General features: G+C 35.4%; 1 protein-coding gene across 1 annotated transcript; it reads right to left on the reverse strand.

Moving 5' to 3' along the window:
* Nucleotides 1–368: 368 nt before the first annotated feature.
* LOC135837974 (ubiquinone biosynthesis O-methyltransferase, mitochondrial-like) lies at nucleotides 369–20284 on the reverse strand. The gene is made up of 7 exons (XM_065353433.1): nucleotides 20030–20284; nucleotides 19859–19951; nucleotides 6608–6734; nucleotides 6401–6510; nucleotides 6171–6309; nucleotides 638–794; nucleotides 369–507 (listed from the first exon to the last, which is right to left on the reverse strand). Exons 1-7 carry the CDS (start codon nucleotides 20110–20112, stop codon nucleotides 386–388), a joined length of 831 nt encoding a protein of 276 aa, XP_065209505.1. The 5' UTR covers nucleotides 20113–20284; the 3' UTR covers nucleotides 369–385.
* Nucleotides 20285–20873: the final 589 nt, after the last annotated feature.

Here is a 20873-nt window from a genome sequence, read left to right on the forward strand (position 1 = left end):
TAATCTATATATTGAATACCTCGTACTAAGGTAGTAGGTGTCTGATATAGTATCTGACATTGTGTAATGTTTATGTCTATACAAGGTCGCTTTTATACTCTACTTAAAGTTCAAAGAATCCGTTATCTTTTTTCATCGCAGTAGGTATCTACGATACTTTGTTTTAGGTACTTGCGAAAAACGCTGGCCCGAAGGATCGACGGAGAGGTGCGCAATAGATCCTTATGCGGGCCCCGCGACTAATAGGCTTGAATTATGGTTTATTGGTCGTGTGATATGATATGAGGCGAGGTGTTTGTGAGAACATTGACCCTAGTGTTTGAAAAAACTCTGATAAGATATTTTAAAAAAAACAAAACAAAACAAAATCACACAATTATGATTTTTATTTTTCTTTCATTTTTATAGCATGAATCCCATAGAATAATGACTTGTACCAAGAAATCACGTAATCCTTTTTGAACGGATTGTAAAATATTCCTATGACGTTTTTACTTTCACATTTATCTGTAAATTAGAAAATCATTAGGTACATTTTGAAACACAGTAATACACATAGGTACGAGTATCTACCTATAAAAAATTGAATAGGTTATTGATCGAAATCATGAATAATAAGGATCATTTAAGAACTTACTTTTTTCGATCATCTTGATTAAAGATTCCGGAGTGATGAAATCATCGTAGTAGTGAGTACCTTTGGGAATCATGCCGATCAACTCGAATAAAAATATCACGATTATTCTGCTGGAAATTGTTCTGTTCGGGCAAGTGATGAATAATGAACCTCCGGGCTGTGGAACAGAAGTAATGAACTTATTTTTAAAATTTGCCATTGATGGTTTTTGATGATCTGGCGTGGGTGCCCACGTATTCGGTAAGAAACTCATTCTCCGCAGGATTCCCCCCCCCCTTCCATTGACAGGAGGAAAATCACCAAAATATGTTCAAAAAAAATAACGATTTCATTTTTTTAATTTTGAAACAGTTTTCTGCATTTGTTGTTGTTTTTTTCGGTGTAATTTTTTTGTTTTGGGTCAATTTTTCAATTTTTAACTGTCGTATTTCAAGACTCGACACCTGAAACAATTATCAGTTGATTTTTTGTATTTTACAGCAGTGTAAGGCAATAATGGTAACCACAAAAAATGATATAGTGCTAGTGATAAAAATGTTAGATTACTTAATGTGAACTATTACCAACAGAAGTGTAGGTATACCTATCTTAATGTTGAACAGAACCATTTCTCCTTTTTGTGTCTGTTAGTACATACATTATTCTACAATAATTCTCAAGGAGCAATATTTCATTTGACAGAGAGGGCAAAAATGTTCAGAAAAACTACAAAAATACTGTTCTGAATAAAAATGAACATTTTATGGTACATAATTATTTGTCCAATCCAAGATTTTTAAAACCCTTTTTTAAAAAATTCATCTTGGTATTGCTGAGACCATCGCTTTAGATTCAAATTCAAATTCTTTATTTGAGATATGTCCGACAGCATTGCTGTCATTATATCATTATATCGCGTTAAACATTAGGTACCTACATAATTAATAGAAAAATTATTTATAGAATTCAAATTTTATATTTAAATTAAATAAAAGGACATGATCAAAACATACAGAGATGAGGAGTTTTAAACTATATAAGGGTAGAAGCACCAAATATGGACCACTTTTTTTTTTGGAGGATTGCCACTTGAAAACTATAGGAGGTAGAAACCTCCACAAAGGCTTAAAATGAAGTTCCATCCTTCCACTGGGGGGCAAGGGATGAGCCTCCGCGAATGTTTTTTTTAAGAACTGTGAATAAAATTTCTCAATAAGCTGGCGCCCCCTGGAAACAGTAGTTCAACTACTGGCCAATCATCCCATCACCGGTCGATCGTGCACCCTATGCCCGGGTTAAAACGGCCCTTCTCAGGGCCTCCGACGAGGACACCTCCCTTAAGGATCATGTCCATAAATATAGAGGGCCTGTCAGGGCCAAAGGAAGTTATACTAGCTGAAATGGTCAAGAACCTGAACATAGACGTGATCGCCATTCAAGAAACACACAGGCGCAGAGAAAGCCAGAAGCCAAAAATTGAAGGAATGAAACTTATTATCGACAGACCTCATGAGAAATATGGAAGTGCCATACTAGTCAAGTTAAACATGGAGGTAATAAGTACTTCACTGTCTGATGAAAATAATGTTGAGATTCTAACAATCGACATGAGAAACTGCTCAATCTCATCAGTTTACAAACCACCAAATGTAGAATTTACTTGGACAGAAAACAGCAATGTCCCACTCACAAAAACAAGAATAATAGTTGGAGACTTCAACAGCCATAGTGTAAGCTGGGGATATGCTGAAAATGATACAGATGGTGACTTAGTGGAGAAATGGGCTGAAGAACAGCAGCTGAGCTTGGTCTTTGACGCAAAACTTCCAGCATCCTTCAATTCGGACCTCCACGTTCCCCAGAGCGCGCTAGCATTCGTGGTATGTGAGATTCTGTGCTCTTAGGTGTTTATCAAAATGGGACTTTTCTTATCACGAAATTGGCGTTTTCAAATTCGATGTCATATTTCCATTAATTCACATTAAATAAAACTAAATTTACGTGTAGTGAATTGTTTTGTCATCGTGCTATCAAGTAAATGTTGTGGTGAATTAAAATAACACTTGCAAACAACTTTAAATTTATTTAATCATGCAACTTTGTTTCATCCTTCTAAGCTCACTAAAACACTGTAACTCAAGGTAATATTAATTATTCACAATGTATCACGATATTAGAAGTCATAAATTAATCAAAAATACTAAAAAGTACCATGAAAGTTACGAAATTATCGAAATATCATTGAAAATATGAAATCGCATCGAATCGCCGAAGTTTGTGATAAGAAAAGTCCCGTTTTGAAAGTAAACACCTAAGAGCAATCTCACTAGCCAATCATGTACCGCGATGCTAGCACACTCTGGGGAACGTCGAGGTCCGAATAGTGGAAGATGGAAACGCGGATATAACCCAGATAACATTTTTGTTTCGGAGCAAATCTCAAGTCTATGTCACAAACGAGTAGCAGATCCAATTCCCCAAACCCTGCAAAATTAAGGCGGTCATCAGCCCAATTAAAGGTGAAAACCCCACCTCCAAGATTCAATTTCAAAAAGGCCAATTGGGAATCTTTTAAATAAGTAATTGAAGAAAAAATAGACGACCTATCGCCAATACCAGAAAATTATGAACTCTTCAATGAAATTGTTAAGAAAGCCTCAAAAGATCATATTCCAAGGGGAGCAAGAAAGGAGTATATCTCTGGAATGGAGCTGCACCTCATGACACAATATAAGGAGTATGTTAAAAAATTCAATGAAAACCCCTTCAGTGAGGAAACCATTGAACTGGGAAATAAATTGGCAAGTGATATAGCAGAATCCAGACAGAAAAAATGGCAGGAATTAGTAGAAAATCTGGATTTCTGCAAAGATAGCAGACGAGCCTGGCCAACTGTTGAAGAGACTCGATGGAGGTAAAACTCAACAGAGTAATTTCACACAGGTTACAGCTAACCAAGTAGCCCATCAACTACTCCTGAATGGCAAGACTGATAGCAAAAGCATCCGAACAAAAGTGGTAAGATGCATGGATGGGGAAGTGAATAACTTTGCCACACCAATTACTAACAAAGAAGTGAAATCCGCAATCAAACTGTCCAAAAATAAGAAGACTGCTGGAGTGGATAACATGTACACTGAACAGATCAAACACTTTGGACCAAAGGCAATAAATTGGATCCAAAAAATGTTTAATGCCTGTATAGAAACCTCAAAAATGCCAAGACTATGGCGACAGGCACATGTTATTGCATTACAGAAGCCAGGCAAAGATGCAAATGACCCAAAGAGTTACAGGCCTATCTCCCTGTTGTGTCATCTATACAAGATTTTTGAAAGAGTCATTTTAAATCGCATGGCTGACTGCATAGATGAGGGGCTAATCAAACAGCAGGCTGGATTTAGACCAGGAAAATCATGCACTGGCCAGATATTACACTTAACACAGCATATTGAAGATGGCTTTGAAAAGAAGAAAGTCACTGGAGTAGTGTTTGTCGACCTCACAGCAGCTTTTGACAGGGTGTGCCACCAACTACTCCAGTATAAGGTGTACCAACTTACAAAGGATTTAAAATTTACACAGATAGTCACTATGTTGATGAAAGACAGAAGATTCTATGTGACACTCAATGGTAAAAACAGCACCTGGAGGCAGCAAAAGAATGGATTGCCTCAGGGCAGTGTATTGTCACCAATCCTCTTCAACATTTACACCAATGACCAACCAATAGGACCAGATACTAACCACTTTCTGTATGTAGATGATCTTGCACTAACTGCCCAACATGACACGTTTGCGGAGGTGGAGGACACACTAAACCAGGCTATAGAAGAACTAGACACATACTATAAAGATAACCACCTCAAACCAAATCCAACAAAGACAGAGACATGCTCTTTTCATCTCAGAAATCGTGAAGCAAAGCGACAATTGAATATTCAATGGGGGTGGAACAGATCTGAAGCATGCAGATAACCCCAAATACCTGGGTGTAACCTTAGATAGGTCCTTGACCTACAAAAGGCACTGTGAGGCAACTAAAATGAAAGTTGCAGCCAGAACAAATATAATTCGCAAACTAGCAGGCAGCAGTTGGGGAGCTAAGCCCCAAGTTATGAGAGCATCTGCACTGGCACTGTGCTACTCAGTGGGAGAGTATGCCTGCCCTGTTTGGAGTCATTCAGCACATGCAAGCAAAGTTGATATACCCTTAAACGAAGCGTGTAGATTGGTGACAGGGTGCCTACGCCCAACACCATTGAATAACCTATATGAGTTGAGTGGAATTGCCCTACCAGCAGTCAAACGTGAAGTTGCATCCATGGTAGAGAAGACAAAGGTGCTAAAGAATCGACTGCATCCTATGTATGGATATGAAGAACTGACAGAAACCCTCCTCAGATCTACACACAGTTTCATGAAAACAGTTGAAGAACTAAAAGATACTCCTAGCACAGATAGATGCCGCATATGGAATGCAGGTGGTCAGGGAAGAGCTAGGCAGGAAGCCCTGCCAAGCGGAGAATACTTGAAATATGGACTGTGGAAAACACTGAACAGATTGAGGTGCGGAGTCACAAGGTCTAAGTACAACCTTCATAGATGGCAGTTGGCTGATGATGATCTGTGTGAATGCGGCGATGTTCAGACTGACACGACACTTATTTGAGTGTGAATTATCAGGAAAAATCGACCCTGGAAAATTGAATGGGACACTTGACGATGAAGCAGTTAGATTCCTGGAGTACTGGCAGGGGAAGGGTATATAGATTTAGATTTAGATTGAGTTTTTCATGTTAATTTAGGCATGTGGACCAGATACGAGAAAAAAAAAGTGGAAGCTAGCATTTAAAATTCTGAAAAAATTTCCATATATGTAGATACATTTTTAATACTGCTTTTTCGAAATATTCAAGTTTCGAGATGGGATCTCTTAATGGAGGGGGAGCACCCCCAACCCCCCAATTTTGAGCAAAACTTTCAAAAAAAAATCTCGGGCATGTGATGCATCGAATTGTATGTTTTTGGTGACGCTGAACACGAATATGACGTCAGATTTTTGATTGGACCCCATCCACGGCCCCCAGCACCTCCCCAAATGGGGTGAAAGTTCAAATTAGGGTTTTGTTCGTACAACACATGTAATAGTTCTACCTAGATAATTTTATAAAAATGTATGGATTACAGAAATAATTTGAAACATCGTGAGAATTATTGTAAATTTTTTAAAAATTGCTTAGCTTGCAAAAGTTAATTTTAAATGTCATGAAAATGTTAAAAAAAATGCCATAAAATGGTTTGAAATTTTCGGAAAATTATTAAAAATAGGTAAGTACATTTATGTACTATGTACCTATTGCAAAATAGGTAGGTTAAAATATTGAATTGGAACGTTTCAATATAAATAATTTTTTGACTTACTCTATCAATTTTTTTAAATTTATTTGCAAGTGAATCTTTCTCGCAACTTTTGCCTCATTTTATACCTATAAAGTAATATTTAAAAAATGTAGGTATTGTTATTATTGGTGAAGATATTTGTGTAACTTACTCGAAGAGCATTTATAGAGCTCGATAAGAATTTTTCTTTCTCTGTATTTGGTACATGCTCGATTACTTCGGAAATAATTACAGCGTCATATTTTTCAAAATTATCTCGTTCGTGTTCGTAAATCGAATCGTTTATGTAGCTGTAAAATAATTATAGGTAATTAAAAATAATAAGTCTTATAATCGATTGATTTTCTATCGCATACGAAATTGATCACTTAGGTAGTGTACTTTAAATTGTCTCTGATCGAATCGTCTAATAATTGATGATGTTTTGCTGTATCGAGGGCTTCTGCATCAACATCAAGTCCGTTTACATCTGCTCCTAATCTGGCTAATTCCTAAATTTTGATATCATTATAATTTCGCAATTTATTCTGTATCATTTAGGTATATTTTATGAAACAACGATCGCCACGATTGATGAAAATAGTTTACTTCGCAAAGTATTCCTCCTCCACATCCCACGTCGAGTACTTTGACACCATCTAAACGAGTTTTGTCGACAGTTGCTGTGTTATTTTTGATTCCAGTCTTATGAATGCCATCTCGAATGAAAGGAACTCTTGATTGAAATACATATAGGTATGTAATCAAATAATATACTTAATTTATATTCAGTCTGTTGTAGTTGATTCGAGAATAACCTTAGAATACAAATATTAATAGAGCGGGAAAATAACGTAAGTAGGTACCTAACTAAAGTTACTAATAGTAGCTTTTGGTTACTTTTTTTAAATAATTGGTTACTAAAAGTTACTTTTTCCGAGTTTTTTCACAAATTCCTCTTTGTTTTCAAAATTTTTTCCAAAATTCTTCGAAAAAAAATGTTTTTATGTAAATGGCATCGCTGCTTTTTCAGCACGAATTTTATTTTTTCAGTTGTGATAGATTTTCTTTCGAAATGTTACTTACCTAGGGGTTTTCTAATTTCGAAAGGGATTATTAAGTATTTTGAATTTCTCGATGGTTTTTTTCCTCTGAATTTTGACGATTTTTTTCGCTTGAATTTTTGCCGAATTTTATCACCTTGAATTCTCGTGATTTCTCCGTAAAAATTTTCCCTCGAGCTTGTGTGATTTTATTGCTCAAATAGTCGAAATTTCTCCTTATTTCTAGTCCGGCATATGACAACAGGAGTAATTGCCCCCCCCCCCGTCGATCCTCCGGGACAATTTTTTTCTTAAAGGGGACGTCCTAAGGAACATTTTAAAGCAAACTTGCCAAAAAAAAAGTTGGCCTTACTTACAAAATGGCGGCCATTTTAATTGACAGGTCAGCCGAAATCGCAGATTTTGCGTTTTAACATAGGACTTGCACGAACTTTTTCAAACTTTACAAAGGTAGATCGAAAGATCATGCAAAAATTTATCACCTATCAAAATTTCAAGTGCTAAAGTGGGTTTTTCGATTTTTGATGAATTTTTGAAAATCGAATTTAGGCCAAAAATGAGGAGAAAAAATCAAAATTTTACCAAATTCACCAAGAAAGCTGAAATTTGGGATATACCCTATTCTCGACATGCCAAATCCATTGGAAACGGTTTCAACCCGTTTTGAGCAGTTCTGGAGCCTCCAGCAGGTTTTTGAAACTCGAAATTCCTACGAAATTCCATAAAATTGGAGTTGTAAAGCTGAAATTTATTCTAAAAACTAATTTCAATACGCAACGAAGTACTGCAGGTGAATTTCAAGGAAGCCAATGGAGATGGAAAGCTGAAATATACTCGTACTGTACACCCCAATTTTAACACCCTGTGAAGACGACTTCAGGTGGGTTCAAGTCATTTTAGAGCCTCCAGCGACTTTTTTGAAAATTACTGGAGCCTCCAGTAGATTTTTGAAACTTGAAATTTCTCCAACATTAATTTATCAAATGGAGTTGGCACGCTGGAATTTACTTCGCAGACTACACGGTGGTTTCAAATGGTTCTGAAGCTTCCAGCTACTTTTAGGAAATTTCAATTTTCTAAAAAAACGTCATACAACTTTTCAAAAAGTTGCTGGAGGCGCCAAAACGACTTGAAATTCACCAGCAGTCAACTTCGTAGCGTATTGAAATTAGTTTGCAGAATGAATTTCGACTTTCCATCTTAGTTTGATGAAATTTTTGGGAAATTTCAAGTTTCAAAAATCTACTGGAGGCTCCAGTAATTTTCAAAAAAGTCGTTGGAGGCTTTACAATGACTTGAAATCCACCAGAAGTCGTTTTCAGAGGGTGTTAAAATTGGAGTGTAGAGTAAATTTCAGCTTTCCACTCCATTTTGAAGAAATTTTGTGAAAAGGAGGGGTATCGATAAGGCCATTTTTTGGCCCCAGACAGTTATCGACTGAACTACTCTTAAATTGTTGTAATAAATGCCCAAAATACGAATCCGTGGTTAGTTGACCCAAAATGACCATTTTTTGGGCTCCAGGGGTCCCCAAAGTTGCGAATAAAAAAAGAATTTTTGGAACCACTGAGTATTATTTTCAAAAACTTTTTTGGCGTAAAATATCTGTTTGAACCCGTTAAACATGATACGAGACAATCTTTCCATTTTCGACCCTCAGGGGCAGAAATTGGGGGGTTTTAATTTTTGGAAAATTTTGGAACCACCATTTTGAACCTAATCCTTTGAACCCCCCCAAAAAGCTGCTTACAGTTTATTAGTATCTGAAAGACCTCCATCCTACCAAATTTTCAGCTCAATAAAAATTTTCGCTGGTACTCAAAAATCCAATTTTCCAATTTTTTGTAATTTGGATTTTTTGGGAACCCCTGGATAGCTGGAAACCTGCGATTTGCGCCAAACGTAACGTTTTGAGGCATATATTCAATTACCTATGTGAAAAAGTTTAATTAAGCTTCCTGTATATTCATAATTTTGAACCCTTTTTTTAGAGCCCCCCACTTTGGGCACCCCTGAAAAAAGCGATTATGCATATTTTTTCAAATAAATTGAAGAATTTACATTTGGAACACACTAGCAAGAGCTCGATAATTTTTCACTCGATTTTACCAATAACTTTCAAAATTGATCTTTTTTGGACCAAATTCTGAGATTTTACTCTTCGAAAAAACGTTAAAATCACGTTTTCATGATTTCAACGAAGTAAAATCTCAGAATTTGGCCCAAAAAAACTCAATTTTGAAAATTATTGGTAAAATCAAGTGAAAAATTATCGAGCTCTTGCTAGTGTTTTCCAAATGTAAATTCTTCAATTTATTTGAAAAAATATGCATAATCGTCTTTTTCAGGGGTTCCTAAAATGGAGGGCTCTGAAAAAAGGGTTCAAAATTACAAATGTACACGGAGCTTAATTAAACTTTTTCATCTGGTTAATTGAATATATACTTCAAAACGTTACGTTTGGCGCAAATCGCAGGTTTCCAGCTATCCAGAGGTTCCCAAAAAATCCAAATTACAAAAAATTGGAAAATTGGATTTTTTAGTACCAGCGAAAATTTTTATTGAGCTGAAAATTTGGTAGGATGGAGGTCTTTCAAATAATAATGAACTGTAAAAAGCTTTTTAGCGGGGTTCAAAGGGGTGTGTTCAAAATGGTGGTTCCAAAATTTTCCAAAAATTAAAACCCCCCAATTTCTGCCCCCGAGGGTCGAAAATGGAAAAATTTTCCCGTATCATGTTTAACGGGTTCAAACAGATATTTTACGCCAAAAAAGTTTTTGAAAATAATACTCAGTGGTTCCAAAAATTCTTTTTTTATTCGCAACTTTGGGGACCCCTGGAGCCCAAAAAATGGTCATTTTGGGTCAACTAACCACGGATTCGTATTTGGGGCATTTATTACAACAATTTAAGAGTGGTTCAATCGATAACGGTCTGGGGCCAAAAAATGGCCTTATTGATATACCCCTCCTTTAAAGTTTCAAAAATCTGCTGGAGGCTTCAGGAATTTTTAAAAAGTCGTTGGAGGATCCAAGACGACTTGAAATTTACCTGCAGTACTTCGTACCGTATTGAAATTAGTTTTTAGAATAAATTTTAGCTTTACAACTCCAAATTGATGGAATTTTGTGGCATTTCGAGTTTCGAAAATCTACTGGAGGCTCCAGAACTGCTCAAAACGAGTTGAAACCGTTTCCAATTGATTTGGCATATCAAAAATAGGGTATATTCCAAATTTCAGCTTTCTTGGTGAATTTGGTAAAATTTTGATTTTTTCCCTCATTTTTGGCCTAAATTGGATTTTCAAAAATTCACCAAAAATCGAAAAACCCAATTTAGCTCTTTAAATTTTGACAGGTGATAAATTTTTGCATGATCTTTCGATCTACCTTTGTAAAGTTTGAAAAAGTTCGTGCAAGTCTTATGTTAAAACGCAAAATCTGCGATTTCGGCTGACCTGTCAATCAAAATGGCCGCCATTTTGTAAGTAAGGCCAACTTTTTTTTTGGCAAGTTTGCTTTATAATGTTCCTTAGGATGTCGTCTTTAAGAAAAAAGTAGTCCCGGAGGATCGGCGGGGGGGGGGGTGCAATTACTCCTATTGTCATATGCCGGACTATTCGGTTCGATGTTTTTTTTTTTTTTGAATTTTGTGAATTTTTTTCTTCGTCAATTTAGTAAATTATCTTTTGAATTTTTATAGATTTTCCCTATTTTGACAGGTATGATTTTTTTTAATTTTCGCGAGTTCTCTTTCTCGAAGTTTTTCGATGATTTTCTCGGAATTTCCATTTTTCTTTCTCTTTTCAAAATGTTGACGAAATTTCTCCAGTTTTGACAGACTTTTTTAACTTTGAATTTTCACGACTCTATAGTTTTGTTCTGGATTGTGGTCATTTTTTTCCCTAAATTTTGACTGTTTTTTTTTTTTGTTATAAGAGTATTTTGGGGAGGGTGGGGGGGTTCATGCTTTAAGAAAACAATAGTGATTTTTTGCTCACATTTTTTGGGAATTGTGATTTCTCTTCCAAAAATCACGATTTCCTTTAAATTTTGGTATTTTTTTTCGAGAATGGGATGAAAGTTTCTTCAAGATTTGATGACTTTGTTTTTTTTTATTTTCACCTTTTGTGGTGGATTTTTCTGCATCTTGATATCTTTCATTCGTTGATCCCTCTCTCTCTTTTCCTCTTAGTTACGAGGGAAGGTCATCCGGATTTCCTCTTTCTTTGAACAATTTTTTTTTCAAGTTCGAATTATTTTTCTCTGTTCTTTGCTGAACTGAATTTTCGAGAGTTTTCCAGTTTCATCATTTGCAAAATTTTGTTTTGAATTTTATCGATTCCTTTTTCTGCCTACATTTTTGTTCTTAATTTCGACGAAATCTTTTTTCTTGGATTTTCGAGAGATTTTTTAAATAAAATTTTCTCCTAACTTAGCTCAAATTTTATAGTAATTTTTTCTGCTTAAATTTTTGTGGAATTCCTGTGTTTGCAGATTTTTTTTCGAGGTTTTGAAAGTTTTTTTGGACTTTGAGACTTGATGGTTTTGTTTAGAATGTTTTTGAGGATTTTTTGAGTTTTTTTTCTCAAGTTTTATTCTTTTGAATTCTCGTAGATTTTATTTTCCATTCGTGATTTATTCTTTTGCGTCTAAATTTTTGTGAAGGTTTCGCAATTTTATCGTTAAATCTCGTGATTTTTTTTTCAAATTCTTGCGATGTTTTTTCTTAAGTTGTAGAGCTTTTTACCTCAATTTTTTCGGTGGAGTTTTTCTATACTTCTAATCGAATTTTTTATTCTGGAATCCTCGTCGTGATTTTTTTTTCAACTTTTTTACTTTTGACAAAACTCTGGTTTTTGGTTGTGTTTTATTCTTAGGGATGCTTTAGAGGTTTTTCAGCATGTTTTGACTTTTTTTTTTCGCTCCACATCTTGATCTTTGCTCTGCTTCCTGTTTTGCTCATTTTCTCTCATATTTTAATAATTTTATCGTCTTTTTTTCATTTTTAGTGTGCGTAGCACACTATTGGTTTCGTTCCGAAAGTTGAAAAATTCTTTGGCTCGAATGTTCTCTTAGAGGAATGGGCCGATTTTTTTGAATCTTTCGTAGGTAGGTGAGGCATAACTTGAGGGAGGGAATGTCGTAATTATAATTGCAATTACTCAATTAGCTTCTTGAGTAATTGCAATTAATTACGAAAATTTGTACCAAAAAAAGAATAAAAAAGGGAAAAGGGCCATATCAAAAGGGAAGCCGACAAAAGCGAAGCCGACTTTAAATTTTCAAAATTGAACAATGAGAAAGGTATCAAAAGCGGCGCCGACAGTCAGTTAAATTTCTAAATTTATGTAACTCCACAGGGGTGATTTTTCGGAAATTAAACAATGGGAAATGTTCTTACAACCCCATGCTGTGTTACATAAATTTGGAAATTTAACTGACTGTCGGCGCCGCTTTTGATACCTTTCTCATTGTTCAATTTTGAAAATTTAAAGTCGGCTTCGCTTTTGTCAGCTTCCCTTTTGATATGGCATTTCCCTTTGTGTTCGCTTATCTGCCGGTTTTTATTGAATTGAGCGAACACAACGGGTGGTAAAAATTTAATTTTGAAGAGCATGTTGCGGCTCCACGTGGAGCTAAACTTTAAATTTTCAAAATTGAACAATGAGAAAGGTATCAAAAGGGAAGCCGACATCGGTTTTAAAATGAAACACTGCAGGGGTCCTAAAACATTCTTATCTACAGTGTTATCTTTCCCATTGTTCAATTTTAGACTAGACGCCGAAAGCAGGTGGTTACCCTTTCGGAATCAAAACCCACCAGTCATTTGTGAAACACCTGCAGGTGTTTCATTTACACACGTAGATGCTGAAAGCAGGTGGTTACCCTTTCAGAATCAAAACCTCCAGTCATTTGTGATTTTGCTGTGCTCCCAAGAGGTTCTCTCACTCTCTCAGTACTGCAGTGCTTATGCTTTCCTGATATATCGCGTTGTGCTCCGGAGCTTTCAGAATAGCATAGCATAGTGTATTCGGAATCGCGTTGTGCTTTTTCTTTCAAAATCGTGTTGTGCTTTTTTTTGAAATCGCGTTGTGCTTTTTGTTCAAAATCGAGTTTTTTTTGAAAATCACGTTGTGCTTTTTTTTCAAATTTCGCGTTGCGCTTCTTTTTTAAAATCGCGTGCTTTTTTTCAAAATCGAGTTGTTTTTTTTAAAAATCACGTTGTGCTTTTTTTTCAAAGTTCACGTTGCGCTTCTTTTTTAAAATCACGTTGTGCTTCTTTTTTAAAATCGCGTTGTGCTTTTTTTTAAAAAATTGCGTTGTGCTTTTTTTTCGAAATCTAGTGCTTTTCAATTCCTAAAATTTGCATTGTGTTTTTTTTTTCGAAGTTCGCGTTGTGCTTCTTTTTCTGAAATTGCGTGGTGCTTTTTTTCGAAAACGCGTTGTGCTTTTTTTCTAAAATTCGCGTTGTTTTTTTATTTCAAAGTTCGCGTTGTGCTTTTTTTTTCAAAATCGCGTTGTGCTTTTTTTTCAAAATTGTGTGGTGCTTTTTTTCGAAATTGCGTTGCGATTCTTTTTGAAGTTCACGTTGTGCTTTTTTTTCAAAATCGCGTTGTGCTTTTTTTTTAAATCTCGTTTTTTTTTCAAAATCGCGTTATGCTTTTTTTCCAAAATGGTGTGGTGCTTTTTTTCAAAATTTTGTTGTGCCTTGATTTTTGAAGTTCGCGTTGTGCTTTTTTTTCAAAGTTCGCGTTGCGCTTTTCTTTAAAAATCACGTTGTGCTTTTTTTCCAAAATTTGCGTTGTGCTTTTTTTTCAAAATCGCGTTGCGCTTTTTTTTAAAAATCACGTTGTGCTTTTTTTCCAAAATTTGCGTTGTGCTTTTTTTTCAAAATCGCGCTGCGCTTTTTTTTAAAAATCACGTTGTGCTTTTTTTCCAAAATTTGCGTTGTGCTTTTTTTTCAAAATCGCGTTGTGCTTTTTTTTAAAATCTCGTGCTTTTTTTCAAAATCGCGTTATGCTTTTTTTCCAAAATGGTGTGGTGCTTTTTTTCAAAATTTTGTTGTGCCTTTTTTTTGAAGTTCGGGTTGTGCTTTTTTTTCAAAGTTCGCGTTGCGCTTTTTTTTAAAAATCACGTTGTGCTTTTTTTCCAAAATTCGCGTTGTGCTTTTTTTTCAAAATCGCGTTGTGCATTTTTTTTTAAAATCTCATGCTTTTTTTTCAAAATTGCGTTATGCTTTTTTTAAAAATCGCGTTATGCTTTTTTTCCAAAATTGTGTGGTGCTTTTTTTTCAAAATTTTGTTGTGCCTTTTTTTTGAAGTTCGCGTTGTGCTTTTTTTTCAAAGTTTGCGTTGGGCTTTTTTTTTAAAAATCACAACTGTTTTTTTTCCAAAATTCCCGTTGTGCTTTTTAAAAAAAAAATCGCGTTGTGCTTTTTTTCTAAAATTTGCGTTGTGCTTTTTTTCCAAAATTTGCGTTGTGCTTTTTTTCCTAAAATTCGCGTTGTGTTTTTTTTTGAAGTTCGCGTTGTGCTTTTTTTTTAAAATCACATTGTGCTTTTTTTAAAAAAAATCTTGTTGTGCTTTTTTTTCAAAATTGCGTTATGTTTTTTTTCCAAAATGGTGTGGTGCTTTTTTTCAAAATTTTGTTGTGCCTTTTTTTTGAAGTTCGCGTTGTGCTTTTTTTTCAAAGTTTGCGCTGGGCTTTTTTTTTAAAAATCACAACTGTGTTTTTTTTCCAAAATTCCCGTTGTGCTTTTTAAAAAAAAAAATCGCGTTGTGCTTTTTTTCCTAAAATTCGCGTTGTGTTCTTTTTTTTTGAAGTTCGCGTTGTGCGTTTTTTTTTTCAAAATCGCGCTGTGCTTTTTTTCCAAAATTTGCTTTGTGCTTTTTTTTCAAAGTTCGCGTTGTGCTTTTTAAAATGAAAATCGCGTTTTTTTTTTTTTTGAAATCGCATTGTGTTTTTTTCCAACGTTCAAGTTGTTTTTTTTTTAACGTTCACATTGTGCTTTTTTTCTGAAATTGTATTGTACTTTTTTTTCCGAAATTGCGTGGTGTTTTTTTTCAAAGTCGCGTTCAAAATGTCATTGTGCTTTTTTTTTTGAAGTTCGTGTTGTGCTTTTTTTCGATGTTTGCATTGTGCTTTTTTTTCTGAAATAGCGTTGTGCTTTTTTTCCAAAATCCGCATTGTGCTTTTTTTTAAAAGTTGGCCTTGTGCTTTTTTCAGAATTCACGTTGAGCTTTTTTTCAAAGTTTGCATTGTGCTTTTTTTTCAAAATTGTGGTGTGTTTTTTTTTCGAAGTCCTCATTGTGCTTTTTTTTTGAAGTTCACGTTGTGCTTTTTTTCCGAAATTGTGTTGTGCTTTTTTTTTCAAAATCGCATTGTGCTTTTTTTTTGAAATCGCGTTGTGCTTTTTTTCAAAGTTCGCTTTTTTTTCAAAATCGCGTTGTGCTTTTTTCCGAAATTGTGTTGTGCTTTTTTTCCAAAATTGCGTGGTGCTTTTTTTTCACAATCGCGTTCAAAATCGCGTTGTGCTTTTTTTTTGAAGTTCGCGTTCTGTTTTTTTTTCAACATTTGCGTTGTGCTTTTTTTCCAAAGTCGCGTTGTGCTTTTTTTCAAAGTTGGCCTTGTGCTTTTTTGAGAATTCGCGTTGATCTTTTTTCAAAGTTTGCACTGTGCTTTTTTTTCAAAATTGTGTTGTGCTTTTTTTTCGAAATCGCGTTGTGCTTTTTTTAAACTAAAATTCGCGTTGTGCCTTTTTTTCAAAATCGCGTTGTGCTTTTTTTCCAAAATCGCGTTGTGCTTTTTTTTAAATCATCATTGCGTTCTGCTTTCAAAATCCCAATCGCTTTTTTCCAAAGTTGCTTTGTGCTTTTTTTGAAAATCGTATTGTGCTTTTTTTCTCCAAATCACGTTGTGCGTTTTTTTAAAATCATGATTGCGTTCTGCTTTCAAAATCCCAATCGCTTTTTTTCAAAGTTGCATTGTGCTTTTTTTGAAAATCGTGATGTGCTTTTTTTTCATAATCGTATTGTGGTTTTTTTTAAAATCGTGATTGCGTTCTGCTTTCAAAATTCCAATCGTTTTTTTTTAAAGTTGCGTTATGCTTTTTTTTCAAAATCGTATTTTGATTTTTTTCGGAATCTTGTTCTATTTTTGAAATTTGCGTTGTGATTTTGTTCTAAATCGCATTGTGCTTATTATTTTGAAGTCGCATTGTGCTTTTTTCGAAGTTGCGCCTTTTTTTGAAATTTTGTTATGCTTCTTTTCCAAAATTGCGTTGCGCTTTCCAAACTAAAGAAGCTACGCACACTGTTACAGCTGCGCTTGGCGCAGCTGTCTAGTTTTTTTTTTGAATCGTGTCAATTTTTTTTCTTTTTGTAGCAAGGTACATTTTTTTGTACTTATTCGAATTTTCAAAATGATTTTCACCTATGACCTTTTTTCCAAATTGGGAAATCTTCGCTCATGTCAACATTTCTGCTATTTTACAATTGGTACATTTGTGTTTGATTTTTTGAAATGATTTAATTTTTTCAGTAGTTTAACACATTTTACGATTATGTTTTCAAATCTGATATTTTTTTCATGCTTTCTTTTTGCATTTTGACCTACGAGTTGTTTACTTTCGAAATGTTGATAATTATCTAATTTGAATTTCGATGTTTTTTTCTGGGTTTTTTGAAAAAACTGATATCGAAATTTTCGTTACGTTTTGTTTTTGTTTTTTTTTTGCAATCTAAAATAAAATGTAATATTTTATATGCGTTAAAGTTTTCTGATTGCCACTTTTTTTTACATTAAATTTTTTTTTCGGTCACTTTTTCCGATTTTTTTACTTACTAAAGTTACTTTTTTTGAGAAAAATTTGAGTACAATCCCTGCAATTGCTCCAAAAAGGTTGAAAAGGCTATAGGTGGATAAGTATGGTGAATTTGCCCCCGAGAGCTTCAGGGTTGATATTTGCATGGAAGGTTGGTACCCTTGAGCACCTTCCGTCACGAAAGTTTCAGACCCCCAGACCCCCCCGTTTTTGAGAAACCCCCCCCTTTTCTAAAATTACAATAAAAATTTTTTTCTCAGCCCCATGTGAACCGATATTTTTAATTTTTTGGTATGTTGTAAACATCCATAAGAGGCATCCCCACAAAAAATTTCAACCCCCTCCCCCCATATTTTCCCCTCAAAATGGCGTTTTTTAGTTTTGTTTGCCCGTTTTAGCAATGATCATGATTTGGCACAAAAATGCGAATAGCATTTTTAAATGTATTTTTGACTCCTACAAAACATATATTTTTTTCAAATAAAAATTTTTGGTGGGCCGTGGTCAAAAATTGAAAAAACCAACAGAGGGGGTTAAAAATGGATTCTGGTGTAAATCATTGTTTTTGGTAAACAAGGTGTCGTTTCCATATGAATCGAACCCCCCGAACACGAATATGACGCCCAATCTTATGCTACCCTCATCCACACCCCTCCAGCGCCTCTGCCTCCTTCTCAATTTTTACTATATCAAAAGTTGAGCTATTTTCGTAATATTGGTGTCGTTTCCAAATGAATCGAACCCCCTGAACACGAATATGACGTCCAATTTTTTGCTACCCTCATCCACACCCCTCCAGCGCCTCTGCCCCCTTCTCAATTTTTACTATATCAAAAGTTGAGCTATTTTCGTAATATTGGTGTCGTTTCCAAATGAATCGAACCCCCTGAACACGAATATGACGTCCAATTTTATGCTACCCTCATCCACACCCCTCGAGTGTCTCTGCCCCAACTCAATTTTCACTATAAATATTGAAAGTTCAGATATTTTCAAAATGTTGGTGTCGTTTCCATATGAATCTAACACCCCGAATACGAATATGAAGTCCAATTTTATGCTAACCTCAACCACAACCCTATACAGTGCCTCCGCCCCCACCTAAACCATAAATGTTTTCACCAACTCTGATCAATCTTCTACAAATAATTACTCGGGTTGTTATTACTTTTAAAAGTATGTTTCGCGAAGGTTGAAAACTCGTAAAACAATGACCATCGCAAGGTTCAAACTTTAACATTCAAGTTTCGAGGTTTCCATTCGTGCCAAAATGACACCCAGCATTATGAAAATAGGTTTAGCATTTCGAATAATAAAAATTGTTGAGCTGGCTGTAGCCTGAAAGGCGATGGACGGGATTAGAGCTAAATTGGACTTCATATTCGTGTTCGGGGTGTTCGACTCATATAGTACCGACACCAACATTATGAAAATATCTGAACTTTCAGTATAGTGAAAATTGAGTTGGGGGCAGACGCACTGGGGAGGGGTGTGGATGAGGGTAGCAAAAAATTGGAATTCATATTCGTATTCGGAGGGTTCGATTAATATGGAAACGATACCAACATTATGAAAATAGCTCAATATTTAATATAGTAGGAATTGAGGTGGGGGCTAAGGCACTGGAGGGGTGTGGATGAGGGTAGCGTAAAATTGGACGTCATATTCGTGTTCGTGGGGTTCGATCCATATGGAAACAATACCAACATTACGAAAATAGCTCAACTTTTAATACTCGTATAGTAAAAATTGAGAAGGGGGCAGAGGCGCTGGAGGGGTATGGATGAGGGTAGCATAAAATTGGACGTCATATTCGTGTTCAGGGGGTTCGATTCATTTGGAAACGACACCAATATTACGAAAATAGCTCAACTTTTGATATATTAAAAATTGAGAAGGGGGCAGAGGCGCTGGAGGGGTGTGGATGAGGGTAGCATAAAATTGGACGTCATATTCGTGTTCAGGGGGTTCGATTCATTTGGAAACGACACCAATATTACGAAAATAGCTCAACTTTTGATATAGTAAAAATTGAGAAGGGGGCAGAGGCGCTGGAGGGGTGTGGATGAGGGTAGCATAAGATTGGGCGTCATATTCGTGTTCGGGGGGTTCGATTCATATGGAAACGACACCTTGTTTACCAAAAACAATGATTTACACCAGAATCCATTTTTAACCCCCTCTGTTGGTTTTTCAATTTTTGACCACGGCCCACCAAAAATTTTTGTTTGAAAAAAATATATGTTTTGTAGGAGTCAAAAATACATTTAAAAATGCTATTCGCATTTTTGTGCCAAATCATAATCATTGCTAAAACGGGCAAACAAAACTAAAAAACGCCATTTTGAGGGGAAAATATGGGGGGAGGGGGTTGAAATTTTTTGTGGGGATGCCTCTTATGGATGTTTACAACATACCAAAAAATTAAAAAAATCGGTTCACATGGGGCTGAGAAAAAAATTTTTATTGTAATTTTAGAAAAGGGGGGGTTTCTCAAAAACGGTGGGGTCTGGGGGTCTGAAACTTTCGTGACGGAAGGTGCTCAAGGGTACCAACCTTCCATGCAAATATCAACCCTGAAGCTCTCGGGGGCAAATTCACCATACTTATCCACCTATAGCCTTTTGAGAAATTGTGAAAAGTCGCGTGATATATCGAATAATATGTCTTCGAGACCGCTGAGTATAAATATGAACTTATTTTCTAGGTCCAACCCCTCAAAGCCCCTCTGGGCCCCAAAAAAGGTCAAAATTTTGAAAAATCGTGAAAAGTCGAGTTATATATCGAATGTTATGTTATCGAGGTCGCTGAGTACGAATGTGAACTTATTTTTGGACTCAACCCCTCAATGTCCCTCTGTGCTTCAAAAAGGGGTGAAAATTTTGAAAAATCGTGAAAAAGTCGAGTGATATATCAACTTAAGAACCGCTACTTTCCCGCTCTGTCGATTCTCGATGATTTTTATTCTTACCGAACTGTATTGAAAAGTGTTAACGAACAACCATTCCACCAAGCCATATTTACTTTTTGTTGTTTTTCAGTTTCTTTTTGCATCGCAATCGATCTGAGAAGAATTTCACGACGAATCATTGATTTTTGACAATGCACTAGAAATGAAAGAAAAATAGGTAGAGGTACTCACTGTGTATGTAGGTCCATGTTTCCTTTTGCTTTTATTCGAAAAGCAAGTCGACGTAGGACAGTCGTATGTCTTGTAAATTCCATCACTTGTATAGCTTTTTGCCTTTATAGATATTGTAATAAAAATGATATCTATTTATATGTAGGTATTTATCTTACACAGGTATTTAATCTTTTCTCGCGAATGAATGCACTTGATAATCCGCCAGAGGCTATGTACATTGGACATCTGGTACAGTTATAGCTATATATGTAGATAGGCATAATGAAAATGAGAATGTACCTATTTAACAATAATTAATTGGAAGCAGTCTTCCTTGAACCATTTGATGCATTACAGACAGCATTGACGTCAGTGGCATACACACGCGACCTCTTCTGGGGGTGGATGGTCTTGGTTGAAGGTGTCCGAAGTGCGTAGGTATTATGTCTCATTAATACATTAATACATATAATTGAAAAGAAAAAAATTAATAAGGTACCTATATGCATTTTCTTACTTATATCGTCATACATTATGTAAAATCTAAACCCAAGGATAAAAATAATATAACAACGATTGAAAAATATGTAAAATCAAGTTAACGCTACATTAACCACCCTCGTTGTTGTTTCTATTACGACACGTCTGACGCAAGTACAGGCAAATGTACCATATTTATTCATTGATACATTACCTACATGTAATTATATAAGTAAGTACAGTGATGCAGATCTTATGGTCAGCAAAAACACGAATGCGTACTGGGCTCCCAATATCCCATGACCATAGGATGGGCCCACAGCCAGACCCATAATCCAAGCCCAAGACTACTGCTGGGTGGTCCTATATAGTTTTTAGGCTC

This window comes from Planococcus citri, chromosome 2 (genome assembly GCF_950023065.1).
Source record: "Planococcus citri chromosome 2, ihPlaCitr1.1, whole genome shotgun sequence".
Classification (NCBI taxonomy): Eukaryota; Metazoa; Arthropoda; class Insecta; order Hemiptera; family Pseudococcidae; genus Planococcus; species Planococcus citri.

Excerpts from the sequence above, each read along its gene's own strand:
- LOC135837974 (XM_065353433.1), bottom strand. The coding sequence starts at position 20,112 with ATGGAATTTACAAGACATACGACTGTCCTACGTCGACTTGCTTTTCGA. Across the intron at positions 6,310-6,400 it reads TCGATCAGAGACAATTTAAA|CTACATAAACGATTCGATTT; the intron begins GTACACTACCTA and ends ATTATTTTACAG. Across the intron at positions 508-637 it reads AATCAAGATGATCGAAAAAA|ATAAATGTGAAAGTAAAAAC; the intron begins GTAAGTTCTTAA and ends TCTAATTTACAG.